Genomic DNA, 16,880 nt, shown 5'->3' on the forward strand with positions numbered 1-16,880 from the left:
GGGAGGAGGAGCATATTGCTGCAATAGGATGGTGTCATATTTTTCAATTGTTTAAGAACAAAAGATCATAGTCCTCCAAAATATAGGGGGCGACCATATCCTCACCCCTAGGTGTCTCAACTGTTCAGAATTGCACCATACAGTCGAAACATTTTCCTGCTTATTTAGTATTCAATTATTTTAGATACTAGAAAGGCATTTTTGAAGCGCAGCTACTAGGTACTGTGGTTCTGATGGGGGAGAGACTCAAATATACAAATCCTTTGTTTCCAATAAACAGTGCCTTGTTATGTTTTGTTTGCAAAAAGGTGCCCCCTCTATTTTTTTCCTTCCTACTGCACTGAGGTGTGCCTTAGATAGAGAATTCGGGGCTTTGTACCCTTTCAAATAGTATTAGAGCTGCAGCATTTTGGTGAAATAACCCCCTATTTTGCTGCAAAATTTCCATGAAAAATTCAGATGGCATGATCTCCTTTTTGGTTCTGGCTGAAGCAACTGGCTAATAAAGCAATAATATGGACTGGGTCATAAACCTAGTCCTTGACTTTTCATTCGGGGCATTAGGAAATAGGGGGCTTAGGTGGCAAAACCCACCACATTTCCTTTATTCGTTATCCACCAATGAACTTTTAACGGATGCCCAGATTAAAAAAAGGGTTTTGGCAAAACTTTTCACGAATGCTGACGTAATGCCTATATTTACACCTAGGATATATAAATTAGAGGCAATAACTGAGTGCGAGGCCGAATAGCTTTTAATGGCCGCCGTAGTGTTTGGAGCTAATTAGTTTCGTGAGTGTGCTAATATTGATGGTTTTCTGATATGAAAGATGTTTTGATCTTTCATGAAGAATGAAAAGCGGTCTTGAAGGCGATATATTCACGGATGTGGAAACAAAAATGCCACCAAACGAAGTTGAAAATATTGAGTTGTTACATATTCTAGTCTAGTTTCAATAGGAGCAATGTCAAGTCTTATTAATCGACAAATGGAAGTCAAATTCGAAGTTGATTCGAGGTACTTGATCGTCGAGACAATTGGAAATGGAGCATACGGTGTCGTCTGCTCTGCAGTCGATAATAAGACAGGTTGTAAAGTAGCTATCAAGAAAATTTCACGAGTTTTTGATGTCCCTGCTATAGCAAAAAGAACTTTAAGAGAACTGAAGATTCTAAAGCACTTTAAGCATGACAATGTTATCGGAATTAAAGAAATCTTACGCCCACCAGAAGACTTAACAAAATTCGAAGATGTTTATGTTGTTTTAGATTTAATGGAAAGTGATTTACATCATATCATTCATTCTAATCAATCTTTGACTGGCGAACATGTAAAATACTTTTTATACCAACTTCTTAGAGGACTAAAATACATTCATTCTGCAAATATTATACACAGAGACTTAAAACCAAGCAACCTGCTAGTAAACCATGACTGCGAGCTCAAAGTTGGGGATTTCGGGATGGCCAGGAGTTTATTTTCATCACCAAGTGAACAAAGGCGAGTCATGACTGAGTATGTTGCTACAAGGTGGTACAGAGCCCCAGAACTTATGCTTTCTGTACATCAATTCTCTTATGGTATTGACATTTGGTCAGTTGGTTGCATATTTGCAGAAATGCTTGGCAGAAAACCAATTTTTCCAGGTGCAAATTACTTGAACCAGCTACAGGTAATAAAAAATTGTATTGTAAAATACAGATGTAAATGTTTCCATTATTTGATTATTTGCCTAATGCCAATGTAATACGTTCAAATAAAGTTGATTTTTGTACAGCTTATTCAATACTGTATGTCAGAAAGGTAAGAAAATTTAAAAGACCGCAAGGAAAACCAAAGACAAAACATGGATGCAAACAGTGTGTCAGGTTCTCAATAATATCAATATCATACTAGACCTCTCTAAAATAACCAAAACATTGAATAGATTAGTGGGACTGACACAGAATAGAAAGGGCTAGCATAGAACTGTAAAGTGCGTCATGCATTAATAATTGTGTGAGATCTCCCTGCAGATGATGCTATACTAGGCTAGGTAGGCTCAAACTCTGCAGTCGTTCCTGATATGGCACATCTTTTAGTTCTGTTATAAGCTAAGTTGCTCTTCTTTTTACATTTTCCAAAACTGTAATGTCCTTTTTATAAAACGGCAACCAAACTGAGTTTCCGTACTCTAGGTGAAGTCTAATGAGTGCTTTAAAATGCTGTATCGTAATGTCTCTATCCAAATATGGAAATGACCTGCGAATTAGTCCAAGGATTTTGTTACCTTGTTGGCTGCTACATCTGCTTGTATGTTAATTCTAACCTTAATTTCAACATGAACCCCAAGGTTCTTTTGTAGGCACTGGCTCCCAATGCCACGTTAATTGGTCCATCCTTCATATTGTACCATCTTTTTGCATTCTTTTTCCCTAAGTGCAAAGCCTTACAGTTTGATGTATTGAATCGTAGTTGCCACATCTGTGCCCTTGATTGAAGCTTGTTCAGATCATTCTGCAGACCCTGAAAATCAAGGTCATCATTTATACGCGAGAACAGTTTTGTGTCATCTGCAAACATACTGATCCCATTTTTTACTACACCTGGCGTATCATTCAAATAGCAGATAAAAAGAACAGAGCCTATTACACTCCCTTGTGGGATTCCACCAGTGACGAATTTGAGCACGACCCGTTAACCGTTACACGTTGACGTCTATCAGATAGGAAATCCTGTATCCATCCTGATGAGGGACAGCATCAAATGCTTTTGAAAAGTATATAACATCAAATGCGTACCCTTGATCCAATATTTTAGTCCAGAGGTCAATTACTTCTAGTAGATTTGTTGTACAGGATCTACCTCCAATAAACCCTTGTTGACATTCGACTAAATGCTTTCTCATGTGTTTCAGCACAGCCTCCCTGACATAATGTCACTGTTCCATCTGTTTTTTTAAGTCACTAACCCCTGCCCTTGTTTTTAGCTGCTTACGACTGCTTGAAATGTGACAGAAGTTCCAAAATAAAGAGTTATCTAAGCAGTTCTGTAAATTCTTCAAACACATCGAAAATGTCAACAAAGGGAAACCTATGTCAGTTCATTGTTGAGGTCTGAAAATCAGATTTTTAGGATGTTTGTTAAATCTGACATGAAGTTCCATCAAGATGTTCTTTGAATGAATTGTTGCACCACAAGTTTTATTTTATGAGTATCCTATCAACAAGCTGAAAATGTTTAAGGCCTCAGGGCACTTAAGAAATCAGGACTGCCCTTGATGGGCCTGATTTGTCCAAATTGGCAAACCTTTTGTCACACAAGCAATGTGCCTTCACATGAAATCGAATAGACTTTGGCATTTCATAAAGAATTGCAAAATGTAAGACCACATTCTGGATTGAAAAGAGCAGAAAGCATTGCTACCAAACTGCCATGAATGTATCAAGTACTGAGACAAACTAAAAAATGTCCTTCATAGACAAATCTTGCCGCTTTTTATGTAATATTATCCTTATGTTTGTGTAGTAGATAATATTTTAGTAGTTAATTTTTAACGAAGTTAGAAAAACTTGTAACACTAGGAACCATTTTGTGGAAATATTGGTCAGAGACACTTCAAATTTTTTCCACCATGAATTCATTGGAAAGTTCAAGTCTGTAAAGGTTGTCTTAACGAAATTAATTTTTGTTTGCATTTCTAATAATTTTAAAGACTGATATCACCCGTATCCCTTTCATTGCAGCTTATTTTGAGTGTGGTAGGCCTCCCATCGCCAGATTTTTTATCTGAAATAGCATCAGAGCGAGTCAGAAATTATATAAGCAAACTGCCACAGAAAGATCCAGTTCCACTAAGCAAACTATACCCAGATGCACCCGAAGATGCTGTTGACCTACTTACAAAGATGCTCAAGCTTGATCCAAAGGAGAGATGCAGTGCCAAAGAGGCTTTAGAGCATCCATACTTGAAAAGGTAAGATATACTTTGTGTAATGTGTAATGATTAATCAAGCGCATAGCTAGGCCTGTGGAGAAGGGGTAGCAAAAACCCTATACCTATTGCAGGCAGACTTTTCAGAAATTTTTCTTTTCATGTTTTTGCTTAGCAGTGAAAACATTTTAAGCGCCAGGTACCATCTTAAGTCCTTCGTGGATAATAAGAGACCCCAATAAACAATTTTCCTTCTTTCAGTAATAGCTTGACTCAACTTGCGATACCTGTCCAACGAAAGCTACCAAAAACCCCATTAAAAGTTTAGAGACAAACAGCTGGTATTCTCTTGCTCCAGGGTAACATTGCCACCCGACGCCTGCCCTTGGCTACAGTCTGTACTATTCCACAAATTGAAAAATAGTAATCACTTAGAAACAGTCATTTTGTGACACTATTTGTTAACATTTTTCAATTTCAATTATTTATAGTGTTTCTAAAAGGATGATACAATGACTTGAAATTTCATTGAAATTTTATACGTATTAAATTCTTTGATGAAATTGGTCATTTTTATTCTCTATGGATCTGTGTTCTAGGGAAATTAACCCAAATTGTGGATCAGTTTTACACTCAAGACTTTTTTCATGCTGTTTACTCCTGGGCCTTTTGTTAATTTATTTTATTCCCATTTAGTAGAAGTTGGGCTAAAAGTAAGACATGTTCGCTGTTTTTTGTTGCCATTTATAGTTTCTCTTTGTATTCATGTGCACACTGTGTTTATTGATAATGGCTTTTCTGTACATTGCGTGGCAACAAAAAAAATTTTCTAACAGGCTTTTCTGGTATTATGGCAACTGTTACCTTTTATAGTGTACACCTGTTTTTGTATCTCTTAAGCTTGGTTCCCACTAGGCGACTAAGTGCGTTCAAGTGCGTTCATCTCTAATCCTTTAATTTAATTAAAGATAAGAGATAAACTACCGAGGCATTCCCACTTGCAAAACATAAACCCTCAGCTAACTGTGTGAAGACAAGTCAAAATGTCTAAATGTCGCATTTTAGAGAATCTAGGACATGCATTTAAACACTAAAAAAATTATCATTTTTGCTCTTTTGTTACTTATTAATTATGCAATTGTAAGATGTTGTAACCCTCTCTTGAAAATTATGTAAAGGCCATTGTTACACTATCCGATCAAGTATCGCAACAGGATCGCAACTTAAGTTCCCTTGCATTTTAGTGACACGGATTTCGCAATTCTTTTACGTGTACATTGTAGGTGTTCTATGCTTTCAGTTTATGGCCTCTCGTTGGTCATTTAAAGTAATCCTGATTGTATAGCTCTTTTCAAAATTTACAAGTTAGCAGAAATCTCTTAATTGGCAATGTTTTATTGATCTCAAGGTGCTAACAGTCACGAAATCGATTTCATGCGTTGCTATGGCTGAAATTGCCTTATTTTGGCTTTACATTTGCATCTTACTTGTTGGTTGATGAATGAAACATTCCTTGAATTGTTCGGCTTCTTTTATGTTTAAACGCTCAGATCAAAATTTTTTGATCTTGGCGTTTAACTTTTTTGAGCGTTCAAGTGCGTTCATCTCCTCCAAGTTAAACGCCCGGAGCATTCCCACTTGGCGTTTAACTTGAACGCTCAGAAATGAACGCACTTGAACGCACTCAGTCGCCTAGTGGGAACCAAGCTTTAGTGTTTTGTTTAGTTAAGTCATTGACCCTTAGTTCCATATACTTTCTGTTAGTTTTTGCACGTTTAATCTATTCCTAAATAGTCTTTGTTTCAAATCTAAGCCTTCTCTATTATAATAACACTTTCTATTTTTCTAGGTACCATGACGTAGATGACGAACCATCATGCCGACCACTGTGTTGTGAGTTTGAAAATACAGAATTAGATAAAGACGTGTTGAAGGATGAAATTGTAAAAGAAATACGCAGTTATCATTCAAAGAACCCTAGGCCAAAACTAACTCCTCTCTCAACAAAGTTTTTCACCAAACCGGTCACAATGGAAAATGATGTTGTTACCCGGACCGAATATAAAGGTATTGCCCATGTACACAAAGTTAAATTAACACTTTGGTTTCCAGCTATTCAAGATTTCGTAGTCTGAAGCTGTTTAGCGTTTGAAAATCTGGCAATATGCAAATGCCCTTATTGAAAGTGCTGCGGGTTTTCATTCATTAATTTTTCATTTTCCAAAGATCTTGGCAGAATATTTCACTTCAAATCGCCGTAGAATCGATCGCATGAGAAATGCCAACTTCGTAGTTTGAGATGTCAACAGATTTTATTACCAGCTCATTAGAAACGCTCTTCACAAGTGAACCTCGAAGGAATTTAGAAAGTTTTCGAATCTCTTGGAAGTAGAGTGATGATGAACTCTCTAGTTAAAGAGTTAGTGTAAATTTCTTAGTCCAGAATTAATGGTTTTTTGCATATGGTATATTTCGATTTTTGTGATATACAATCATGCATCTCATCATTTCAGTTCTTTTTTCAGTTGCCATTTGCTGAAAAATTAGGCTTCAATAAACAATGGCTCTTTCTGACATTGAAATCTGCGCTTTTTCTCACTGATGAAAATCAACAGTTGTCATGAAATTCTTTCTTCCCTCTGTCGAGAGCCAATAGACCTTCTTTTACTCTATCTAGAAATCACATGTCCAACAGTTGCCCAGTCTGTAATATCAACTGCGGCTGATTCCTGCAAGTTTGACTCGAGAAAACGCAAGCAAAAGCGCATTAGGCGAGATTCCAAGGCCAAAAAGCTGAAGGAAGATTGTGAGCCAAAAGGAGAGCCTAGTTCTAGTCTCTCGGACCAAGATAGAAAGATGCTGGAGCGATGGACAAACATGCAAAAGTCAACAGTACCATTTATTCATCCGATTCGCAAACATATGAAAGATTTAATTGAATTGCAAAGCCAGGATGTTGCAATGTTTCCTTGCGAAGATTCTCAGATAGAGGCTGGTAAGACAGTGGCTGGAAACCCAAAACCTCAGGTGACTTTATCTTTTTTAACCGAAGTTAGCAGCTTCAAATCATCGTTGTTTTAGCTGTTTGCCAAGAAATCCTTTTAGCTCTTTAATGGTCATTGTTTCATCAGTCAGTAGAGGCTGATTGTCTAGTTGTCGTATTGCATTTCCATCCATGCGTAGAAAAAGACGAATCTGAGTGGTTATTCTAAATTGTAAGGTGTGATGATAAAGCATTTAGTACGACGATTGCAGCTGTTTCTTTGTGAGGTGCATGGCATATCTTCTGGCTCACAAGATTCAAAACAATAACTTCATCATAGAAGACCCATTTGCTACACCACTTCTTGATAATTTTTGAAGATTATATGCAATACGTTTTTATTTTTCACTATTGAACACTCTGAAATCGAGAACTGCTTTATGTTGCAAAAATAAGGCTGCATTGAGATAGAGTTTTTTTATTAACTTTGGTTATTTCACTTTATCAATGTTGTCAGAGGTGAAAATTTTCAGCACAGTTTAATTTTGAATGTTAAACCGAATTAAACTCAAACGATATAAATTTAGTTCAGGTCTTTGACAAAGTTGTCTATTTACATTGATTACTTGCTTTATGTTGCCTGATTCATGTTGCTCGTTGCATTAAGCCTGAAAATAAGAACCATTAGAACCGCCCTGTTTTATACACCAAAGCGTGAACAGCTCTGTCTATACGGAATGGAGCACTATATAGGGGTTATGATAACTATCGATTTCTCAAGCCCTCTGTTATTATAGTTTCAATGCCTGCCAAAAGTACTTGGAACACCCATTAATTTACGCTGCATTTGATATCTGTCATTCCTTTCATGAAAAAAATTTGCTACTTCCGCCCCCTTCCCCCTCAAACAATGTTGATGATTTAGAGAAATATCATAAAAGAAGCACAAAAGAAAGTGCTTCCTAAAATCCTAACCCGTTTGATAGTAAACCAACATTGTTCCGTGGGGGAGAGGGGGATGATTGGTTTTGACCTTGGAAATTGATGTCAGTGTTCCAAGACTTTTGGCAGGCATTGTTGCTATGCAAACCACTTTTCAAAGAGAGGGGCATTTTTTGATTTTGTGAAGCAGTTTGCCATTTGAGATTTAATTCTGTACGACAGACAATAATTGAGTAAAGGTTTTTCTACCTTGCAAACAAACGGTTTATGTTTTTTGGACCCTATGAGCGGCTGTTTTTATCCGTCCTTCTTGCACTTTAGTTCCAGTTCACAAATTTGGTACCAGCTCAAAAGGGAGGGACAGTGACGCTCGTGAAAGACAATGCAGACAAAGGCTTGACAAAAACGCAACTCCCAAATGATCGCAAGCAAGCTAATATCGCTGTCAAGACTTTTGTTTCACAAGTTTCTACGACAGCCTCTCAGAACGCCATCAAACTCGCAACAACAACAACAACAGCAACAGTTGCTGGTCAACATCCAAGTTCGTAAAATTTCCTTTGATTGATGTGGATAATTTCAATCGCATAGAATAAATTTCAGCACTGTTTATATACCGATACAACATGTTGACGAGACGAGACCTAGAACCACTAATGCAACTTAATGCAGTTCTGAGTAAACAAAAGCTTAGCTTTCTTTTGTGAATATGAATAACTTTGTTTACGTAAGTGATCAAGTATCTGTTATAGATAAGAACAAAACAATTATTGCATCCATATTTCATACTGTTATATTGAAAGTTTTTCACAGTAAAGCAAGGCCCGGTGAAAGGGGATAGGGGAAATGAATGTAAACAGCTTATGTTCTGGACACGTTAAATTTTCAAATGTGGTTTAGAAGTAGTAGTTCTGTTTTTGCCAGCAATTCAGATGCTTCTATTTTCATTTGTTAAAGCGTCCTGTGCACAGTCTATATTATGGTTGTCCTATTTTGTTTTTACAGCGCAAGAGACAGTTCTCATACCAATGGGCGCGATTCCTTGTTATCAAATCAAAGGACCGTTAAAACCAAATTCAAAGGGACAAATATTTCTTCTGCCTCGAATTCAAAACCCGGTTTCTGTCAATCAAACCCAGCAGAGCCTCATTATGGCCCCAGCTGTTAATGTAGGTGCGCCCATTGCCGTTGGAGCAAATCCGCTGTTGGTAGCGAATCAAGCAACGCCACAGAAAATTGTAAGCATTGCGGCAAAACCCACTGCGCAGGTGATGTCGTCTCAGAATAGCATTTCACAACATTCGAGAATAAAACCGCTTGCCCCAAAAACAATTTCATCCTCAGTCACCTATCTTACCCCTTCATTCAGTATTATGTCTCAGCCTCCAAGGCAGGTACTTCCAGTGCACACGATATCGTCGATTGCTTGTGGAACCAGCATTAGCCAAAACAGCAACAGTAGGAGCCCTTCGACTGTTTTTACCTCTACTTACAACAGTGTATCTGTTCAACCCGTCGCACCAGATCACAGTGTGAAAGTTTCGACTGAAAACAAGGAAGTAGAACGGCCACCGTCCGCCATTTGCGTCGTGACACCGGACGGAAAAGTGAAAGCTGTCACACCGGACACCTTACAGTCGTTCGAAGCAAACTTGAGTAGCCCTTCTAGTTTCTTAAAAAGTGATAATGCTTTGAATTCTATAAAGGAAAAAACCGATGAAGTCATAATCGTTGAAAATAGTAAATCAAATACTAGTGGAAAAGAAACGCAAATAGGACGGAAACCGTTACGAAAAGCTAACTCTGAAGAGGTAGCTGAGAGATTAAGCGCTGAACTTCGAAAGCTTGATCCTCAAGAGCGAAGTATAGTCGAACTTGTTCGTCAGTTGGAAGCTGAGAACGAAAGTCGTAGTATATGTGCCTCTGTCGAAACGTCGTTTGCGAGTACTGGCGAAACCAACACTTGTAAGCCTGGTTTTCTGCCTATAACTTCATCAAGTCCAACGAATGTCTCGTATCAACATGCTTCACCGGATCTTGAGATTCCATCAATCTCGTTTTCAATGATTACAGATAACGATTACAATGGAAATGAGGGTACCAATGATGGAAAGACAGACAAAGCCTCGACTAGAGATGTGTTATTAACTACACTGCTTACTCCGAGGACTCCCAAAAGTGGTGCTTATGGCTATGGCTTGGGATTGGACCTTGAGGAGTTATTTCTTCAAACTAATCCACAAGAATTGTAAGTTTCTTTACGTTTTTACGTGTTATTCAAAGCCTTTACAGTATTGCCCAGCAGTATCAAAATGTGTCATTCAGCAATTTTATGGCTCCCGCATTCTACGTTGTTGAAGATATTGGTTTCTAACCTTCCTCAGATCATAGACCATTAAACTAAAAAGCGCACAATATTTTGAGTCATATTCAGCTACAAGCCGCGGTATATAATAACTTTTTGGCACGTTTGGCTACTGTATAGGCGGCTTATATTCGCGAGCGGCTTATACACAAAGGCGGCCTAAAATCAAATAATGATATGGTATCGCTGCAATTTTATCTACCACCAGTTTGTTTTACAAAGAGGTATCGGAAAGACTTCTGAAAGGTATCCGATCTTTATAAAAAACGGCCAGTGGCCATCACCAAATCTATCCAGTGACGATATCGCTTATTTGAAACTACCATTAGATTCTTGTCTGATAATTGAGACTTATGACTAACTTTGCACACGCAAAGCTTTGTTGCAACCTTCTTTGTACATAAACACTATACCCTAACTCTCCATGGTCTTTCACATACATGCATTTTTTCCAGACTTTCATTCTAAAAGTATTTTTCTCTATTCTAAAGGGGTTTCACGGCCAAAGAATAATAGGCTGCCTCTACTCACCATGAATTTTTCGCTGGTTTTCCCCACCTGTGAGATTGGAATTTGTTAAAGAACATTATAATTCTATCATGGCGTTGCGAATTCCGAGATGGCCTATTTCTGAATCAAAGTCCAAACGCTGACTTGATTTTATCGAATCTTTATTCAAAAAAATACTCCCCACATCCTCTTCCATGTCAAGGAAAATAGGGCTTGTGTCATTTTTGGGTTAAAACCCCCGGGATAGAACAGAATATGAGATATCTCAACAAGTGATCACAGTCTACCAGAAATAGAGTCGCTATGAATGAAGATCCGCTGGCCTTTGCAGGTTTATTTACTTAGCTGATTTTATCGTCTGACATCTCATTTTATTTTTAGAAAAGACACTTCTTTTTAGAAGAAAGTAAAAAATCTTGATGATAAGGCCATTAGTCCGTAACGCTGCTTTAGTTTTTTTTCTAGAAATAATTGGATCTGAATTTCTCTCAATTGCTCACATGAAATAAAGAAACTTTGGTTACCATTGTTAGACTATGAGGCATTTATTTTGTATGACAAAATTTGCTTCCTTGTTCCCGTAAAAGCGCATCTACCAAAGTCTACTTTGATAAGCATCTTCTTTGAGGAGAATTTTAAATGTTGAAGCTCGAAAAAGGTCAATAATTGTAGATATAGGAATATTAAACAAAGAAAGTCATGTAGATATAGAAACAAAGAAAGTTACCTTTGGTACCAGAGCCTTAAGGGTTCGGGTCAAATCGAGTCTGACAGCAGAGGGAGAAAATCAAACAAAAGGTGAGAACGACATCTTTCCACTCTTCTCGTTCTCACCACATTCTACTCTATGGTCCTCTAATGGCTTTGGTACCCAGGGTATAAACAGATGTGCTAGCTTACTTAGAGAATTGTTTAACAACGAGGGATAATTTTAGTATACAATATTTTGGTAGAATTAGTCGTTTACATGGTTTGGATCGTAGCAGACTTATAAGTCTGTAAGTTTTTCGTGCTTAAGTCTTAGATGATTTTAACCACCGCTTCTCCACCCTCCTCTGCGGTATAAACAATAATGAACCAAGAGACAAAGCTTGAAGTTCGTTGGTTGGCTTTTTACCGCTTCAGTGGAGCAGGTTTTGGACACAGTTAGTGTGTCAGATTTCTAGGCTCATTTCTTCAAATCAGCTAGAAAGTTCAAATATGTTCTAAAGAGAGAATCTAGCGTTTCTCCAGTCTGTAGTGAATAATAAGTTGTTATTATCAAAGCAATCTGTTGGAGCAGTCTGACTCACGAAACCTCTTGAAGAATCTGTCCTTTAAACTTTAAACATCATCCAAATGTCTATTTCTGTCTTTTTTCGGACAGCTAACATGAAGTATCATGATGAAGTTGTCTATGATACTGTAGAGGATAAGCTTTGATAATAACATTCTGCAAGTAGAGAAGTTTTTCTTTTTTGCAGAGACAACGCTTTATAACTGAGGGCATCAGGGCATACCCCAACGTTTGAAAAATGCCTCATTTCTTAGAAGTGCTCTCTTTAAAACAAATTACCTACCGTTGCCAAAAACTTTCTAGTTGTTCCAGATTATAAGCCTCTATTTACTAGATCGAACATTTGTTGTAAAGATTATTTTGACCAATCATATTCAGTGTCAGCTACTGAAGAACCAATCACTTACAACTTCTGGTAGTAGATGAATGCCACGAAAAAGGGGCATTCAAGTTCCAACAGAACATTTTTTCAATTTTCACAATATGTTATCTATGATATCTGTAATATCTTAATGATTCCGTTAAGTTGTGATAGTGTTAAATTTTCTTATACTTGTGAAAGGGTCGTATAGAAAGTTATATGTAAAAGATCGTGTTATCAGAGTAAATGGACTTCCGAAATTTCTATGTAGATTTGAATTAATTGTGCAAATGGTCACTAGAATTATTTTGTCTTTTATAGTTGGTCTGAAGGCCGCGACAACTCGTCAAACGAGAGGTTAGCAACCATCGAGAGTGCTCCACTGTCATCCTCGCTTCTGAATGATTGGCTTGGAATAAAAAATCTGAACACTGAAGCAATGGAAGAGCTCCAGAGGGAACTGGAAACTAATACGTCATTATTGCTCTTTGACACGTGAGGCATTTATTGGGTCAAACAATTTAGGATGTACATTTGCAAAGGATGATAGTTTGACCAAACGCAATCTGTAAGATAATAAAATCTGATTTCTTTGGAGAACAACATTTTGTATTTGAAATTTTATGATTTTGTATTTTTCATTTAATGAGAACCACGACAGTGGTATATACAACTGAAGCTCATTTCTTCCTGTTTTTGAGTCGCAGTAAATCTTAAACTGAAGCAGGAAATATCTACAAATTTTAGACAAACTTATGAATTATTAACCAGGCATTTTGCAGCGATTACCAAAGATTCACTTAGAATGTGCAGAAAGAAAATTTTCTCCTTAAAAACGCGACTTTAGCTGTTATCAATATCGAAAAGACTCATTTACAACAATAATTAACGATTATTGCAGTGTTTCCATTGTTTTCAGCGGTATCGGTGGCAGAGAAAAAGAGGCTTTCTCAGCCAATTATCACCATCAAAATTGAAGTTTTGGTAATATTTTCGAAAGTTATTGCATTTGAGGATAGTTCAATTTTTTCTTGCCATGATTTACCTTCCTGATGAGGTACAATTCATTGGAAGTCGATTCCTTTGCTTAATTCACTGCCATATAAATTATCAAAGTTTTGTTGAATCTTTGCTTTGCTCATTTTTTCTGTATTGCTTTCTTGTCTCTGTGAAATAGCCCCATCTTTGAGAAAAATTAGATTATCCCCGGGAAATGGATCTTATTTTCTTCCTGGTTTTGGTAGTAGCTGTTTCAATTGATCGTTGTTTTAGCCTAAATGTTTACATAAGATATTCAAGTCAATGTATGGTTTTACATCTTCGTTCCATTAATCGTAATATAGTTGAAATTTTAGAAATTTTAAAGGAATTTGCAAGTGCAAAAATCATGAAGAATCGAATGAACCCCCGTACTGTAGCTCTGCCTTTATCTTTCGGAGATAAAAATACGAGTTCATTATTCCTCGACCAGAAGCCGAAGAGTTGAACTATGTGACTAATAAACAAAGATATGGAGTGTTATATGAATGTAATTTGCGTTCAAAGCAGATCCGTATCCTCCACGACTGAAAGACGGCCCTTATTTCAGATTACATATGCTTTTTTGTCTTCACCGAACACTATGAAATCGTTCTTCTGGTATCTCTCCTTCCTGACTTTTTCCTTTGATGTACCCAGTCTCCTTTTTGCACCACCGCCAGCACGGGGGTGATATAGCGCACTATTTTATGGTATCTGCAAAAAATTTCTGCTTTCAAAGCTTGTTCAATTGCTTCAACATAGAAATGGATTTACTCCCAAAATAACCGCAAGCATATGGGTTATCTTCTAATTTTTCCTACGTTTCTTTAATCCAGCTAGAATTTTTGCGCACATACATCAGCTGCGAATGACGCAAACGGTCGAGCATATGGAATACGTAAATAGCTTTGTTTGTTTCTAAGTTTGTAGTATTTTTTAAACTTTTTTTTAAATCAAAATACGTGCTTTATTTGCAGCTAAAAGCCAATTAAATGCAGTACACTAAAATTATAACAATTTGAAACGCGTGTGGGGAGTGTGCAGTTGGAATCGATGACGTCAGTGTCCACCTGCAAGGGGGGGGGGGGTGAACCAGCAACAAGTCTCTTGGTTGTAGGATAGAAGAAGACTTGGATATACAGATAAAGGATTCAGACGCATCTCGGGAAATTGGCCATAATAACTTTTTCTCATATTTTTAGCATCAAGATAATCTTTCGGACAGAAAAAGGTGTCCCGGTCTCTTTTTTAGCAAAATTTTGGCCTGCCCTGCTTCATTATGTATACCACAGTTGACTTCAAGAAGTAGAATGCTTCTTAGAAATTTCAAAATTTGAAGTAAGAAATAGAACTTTGTAAATCAAATGGTACTTTGTAAAGCAGTGTCTTATTGTAATTGATCTTCTTTCGATCATCCTGTTTTTCCAGAATTTTTCCCAGAATAGACTGAGTAACACTTTTTTGTATAAATACTGTAATTTTTGCGAGGCCTTGAAAATATTTAGTTTGATTATATTTTAAAAATATTTTCAAAAGAAACCGTGGGTGAATTCTCTTAAAGAATAGAAAGAAGATGAAAGTCCAAAGCTGTCAGTAGAGTATGGTTAGGTAAGTCACACTCAAAACATAAGATTGCCTTTTGCAGTTCTGTTACTCTTAAAAATAATGAATTCAAAGAATGGCTAGGGTACTGCTTTTGGTGAAGTTTAAGCCTGATTAAATATTTTTATTTTTTTTACATTCGAAAAATATGAATTTGTATAGGTAGCCATTATAAATGTAACGCTTTCTTCAAAAGTGCTTTGAGTTTTACACATTCTTTAAAAAAGGAACCAACTTTAGAAACTGTGTCCTCATATGGCCAAAAAATTAAGAAACTATTGTGCTGATAACTCTCAACCTAAGGAAACGATTTTATTAAGAAAGGGATTGAAATGATTCTTTGGCACCCATTTTCTGATAAACGACTGACACCCATTTTCTGTTTCATTGGCAAAAATAATAGAAAGAAATCTCCTAGCGACTGACTAAGTGATCTGGTTTATGTTATGTTACTTTTTTGTTTTCTGAAAAGTAGCTCTTAAGCGCTTGGTGTTTAAGAAACTTCAAGAGCATTTAATACTTAAATCAACAAAAAGAATTATGAAACTGCTTTGAGCTTAGTCCTATAAAAATGTGTGCCTCAACTTGTCAGGCTTCTATATTTCCTTCATGGACATGTTTTACTTAGATTCCATTCACTTCAAGTTATAATGCGCTTGCCAGAGTATGAATGTGAAGGAAACAGATTTGTTTCGCCTAGGTAACCAACGCCTAGGTATTAAATGTAGAATCGCTCTTTCCCTTGAAATACCCTCTTAAAGAGCTCCAGCATCTGCCCCAAGGTTTTCTCATTCTTACGTTTGATCAGCGAGAAACCTGAATTACAAATAATGATGAATCATGAATGTAATTACCAGACTACTTCATTTATATATTGATTGACACCTTTATGTTTGCCAAGCACCGCTTAAGTCGCTTAAGCAGAAGATCCAGCAACCAACACTGTTATTTGTTATGCAGCTAAATTTGTTGAATGATATGAGAAGCGAGATTCATTAAACAACTATTTGCTTTTCAGCGTTGAACAAAGTGCTAACATTCTCGTGATTTGTTTATATAACGTGCAATACTCTAACACCACAGGGGTAAAATATATTCTTAATGCTGCTAATTCAGAACCTTAAAGCGACAAAATGCTTGTGGTAAACTTGTTTCTACAGATTTAGGACTAGGTTTTAGTCTTTTATTCATCTCTAACGATATTCATTCATCTTTGTTTCTCAACATTTCCTGAAACATTAACAAACAATAAACTTTATCTCTTTAGTCTTTTAGCGGACCCTTCGGCATTATTTCAGAGAAGCGCAAGTGCAATCTAACTAGAAAAGTTCAAGGAAGAGAAGCCTCCCGGAAATTAGATCCCCTTAACAGCCGTATATTGTCGGGAGATTGGAGCCAAGAGGTTTAAATTGGCGCGCATATGCGTCACATCAGGAATAAACCATCAGCTCTCAAGGTATTGACAAATTTCTTCAAACGAAGTTTTTTGAAAACCGCAAAGAGAACGATTTTTGAAAAAGTACAGTGGTTACAGTAAACTTTGTTTAAATTTAGCCACTAGAAAGCAGTAATGCTTGTTGTTACTTAGGTCCTACTTCTGATTACCCTACAATTTTTACAAAGACTGCCACTAAACTCATTATTGAAGCGTCTACACACAATATTTTCCAGAAATGCGGGATTTTTGGGGTCTAGGGTATGCCCCCGAACCCCCCACTGGAGTGCGCCTCAGGTGCTCTTTCGTTGCAGTGCCCTCCTTCCCCTTTGAATAAAGCAGCTTTAATTTGCCATGTTTTATGCCTCCGTGCAGTTAACTGCAATAGATAGTGCTTTACCTGCGATGAACAAAAGCCTCGCTTTTTAAACAAATTTTATTTATCTTTTATATGAAATGCATATGATGGGGA

The 16,880-nt window shown here is 37.0% G+C and overlaps 1 protein-coding gene across 1 annotated transcript; it reads left to right on the forward strand.

Annotated features, from left to right (window-relative positions):
- The first annotated feature begins 9 nt into the window (after window positions 1–9).
- LOC135683641 (uncharacterized) lies at window positions 10–13,968 on the forward strand. Its single transcript, XM_065198953.2, has 7 exons — window positions 10–1,673; window positions 3,727–3,956; window positions 5,764–5,981; window positions 6,592–6,941; window positions 8,161–8,383; window positions 8,845–10,087; window positions 12,673–13,968. Exons 1-7 carry the CDS (start codon window positions 966–968, stop codon window positions 12,848–12,850), a joined length of 3,150 nt encoding a protein of 1,049 aa, XP_065055025.2. The 5' UTR covers window positions 10–965; the 3' UTR covers window positions 12,851–13,968.
- The last annotated feature ends 2,912 nt before the right edge of the window (window positions 13,969–16,880 follow it).

The sequence above is a fragment of the Rhopilema esculentum genome, chromosome 7 (assembly GCF_057945365.1).
Source record: "Rhopilema esculentum isolate cy_ngs chromosome 7, ASM5794536v1, whole genome shotgun sequence".
NCBI classification, from domain to species: Eukaryota; Metazoa; Cnidaria; class Scyphozoa; order Rhizostomeae; family Rhizostomatidae; genus Rhopilema; species Rhopilema esculentum.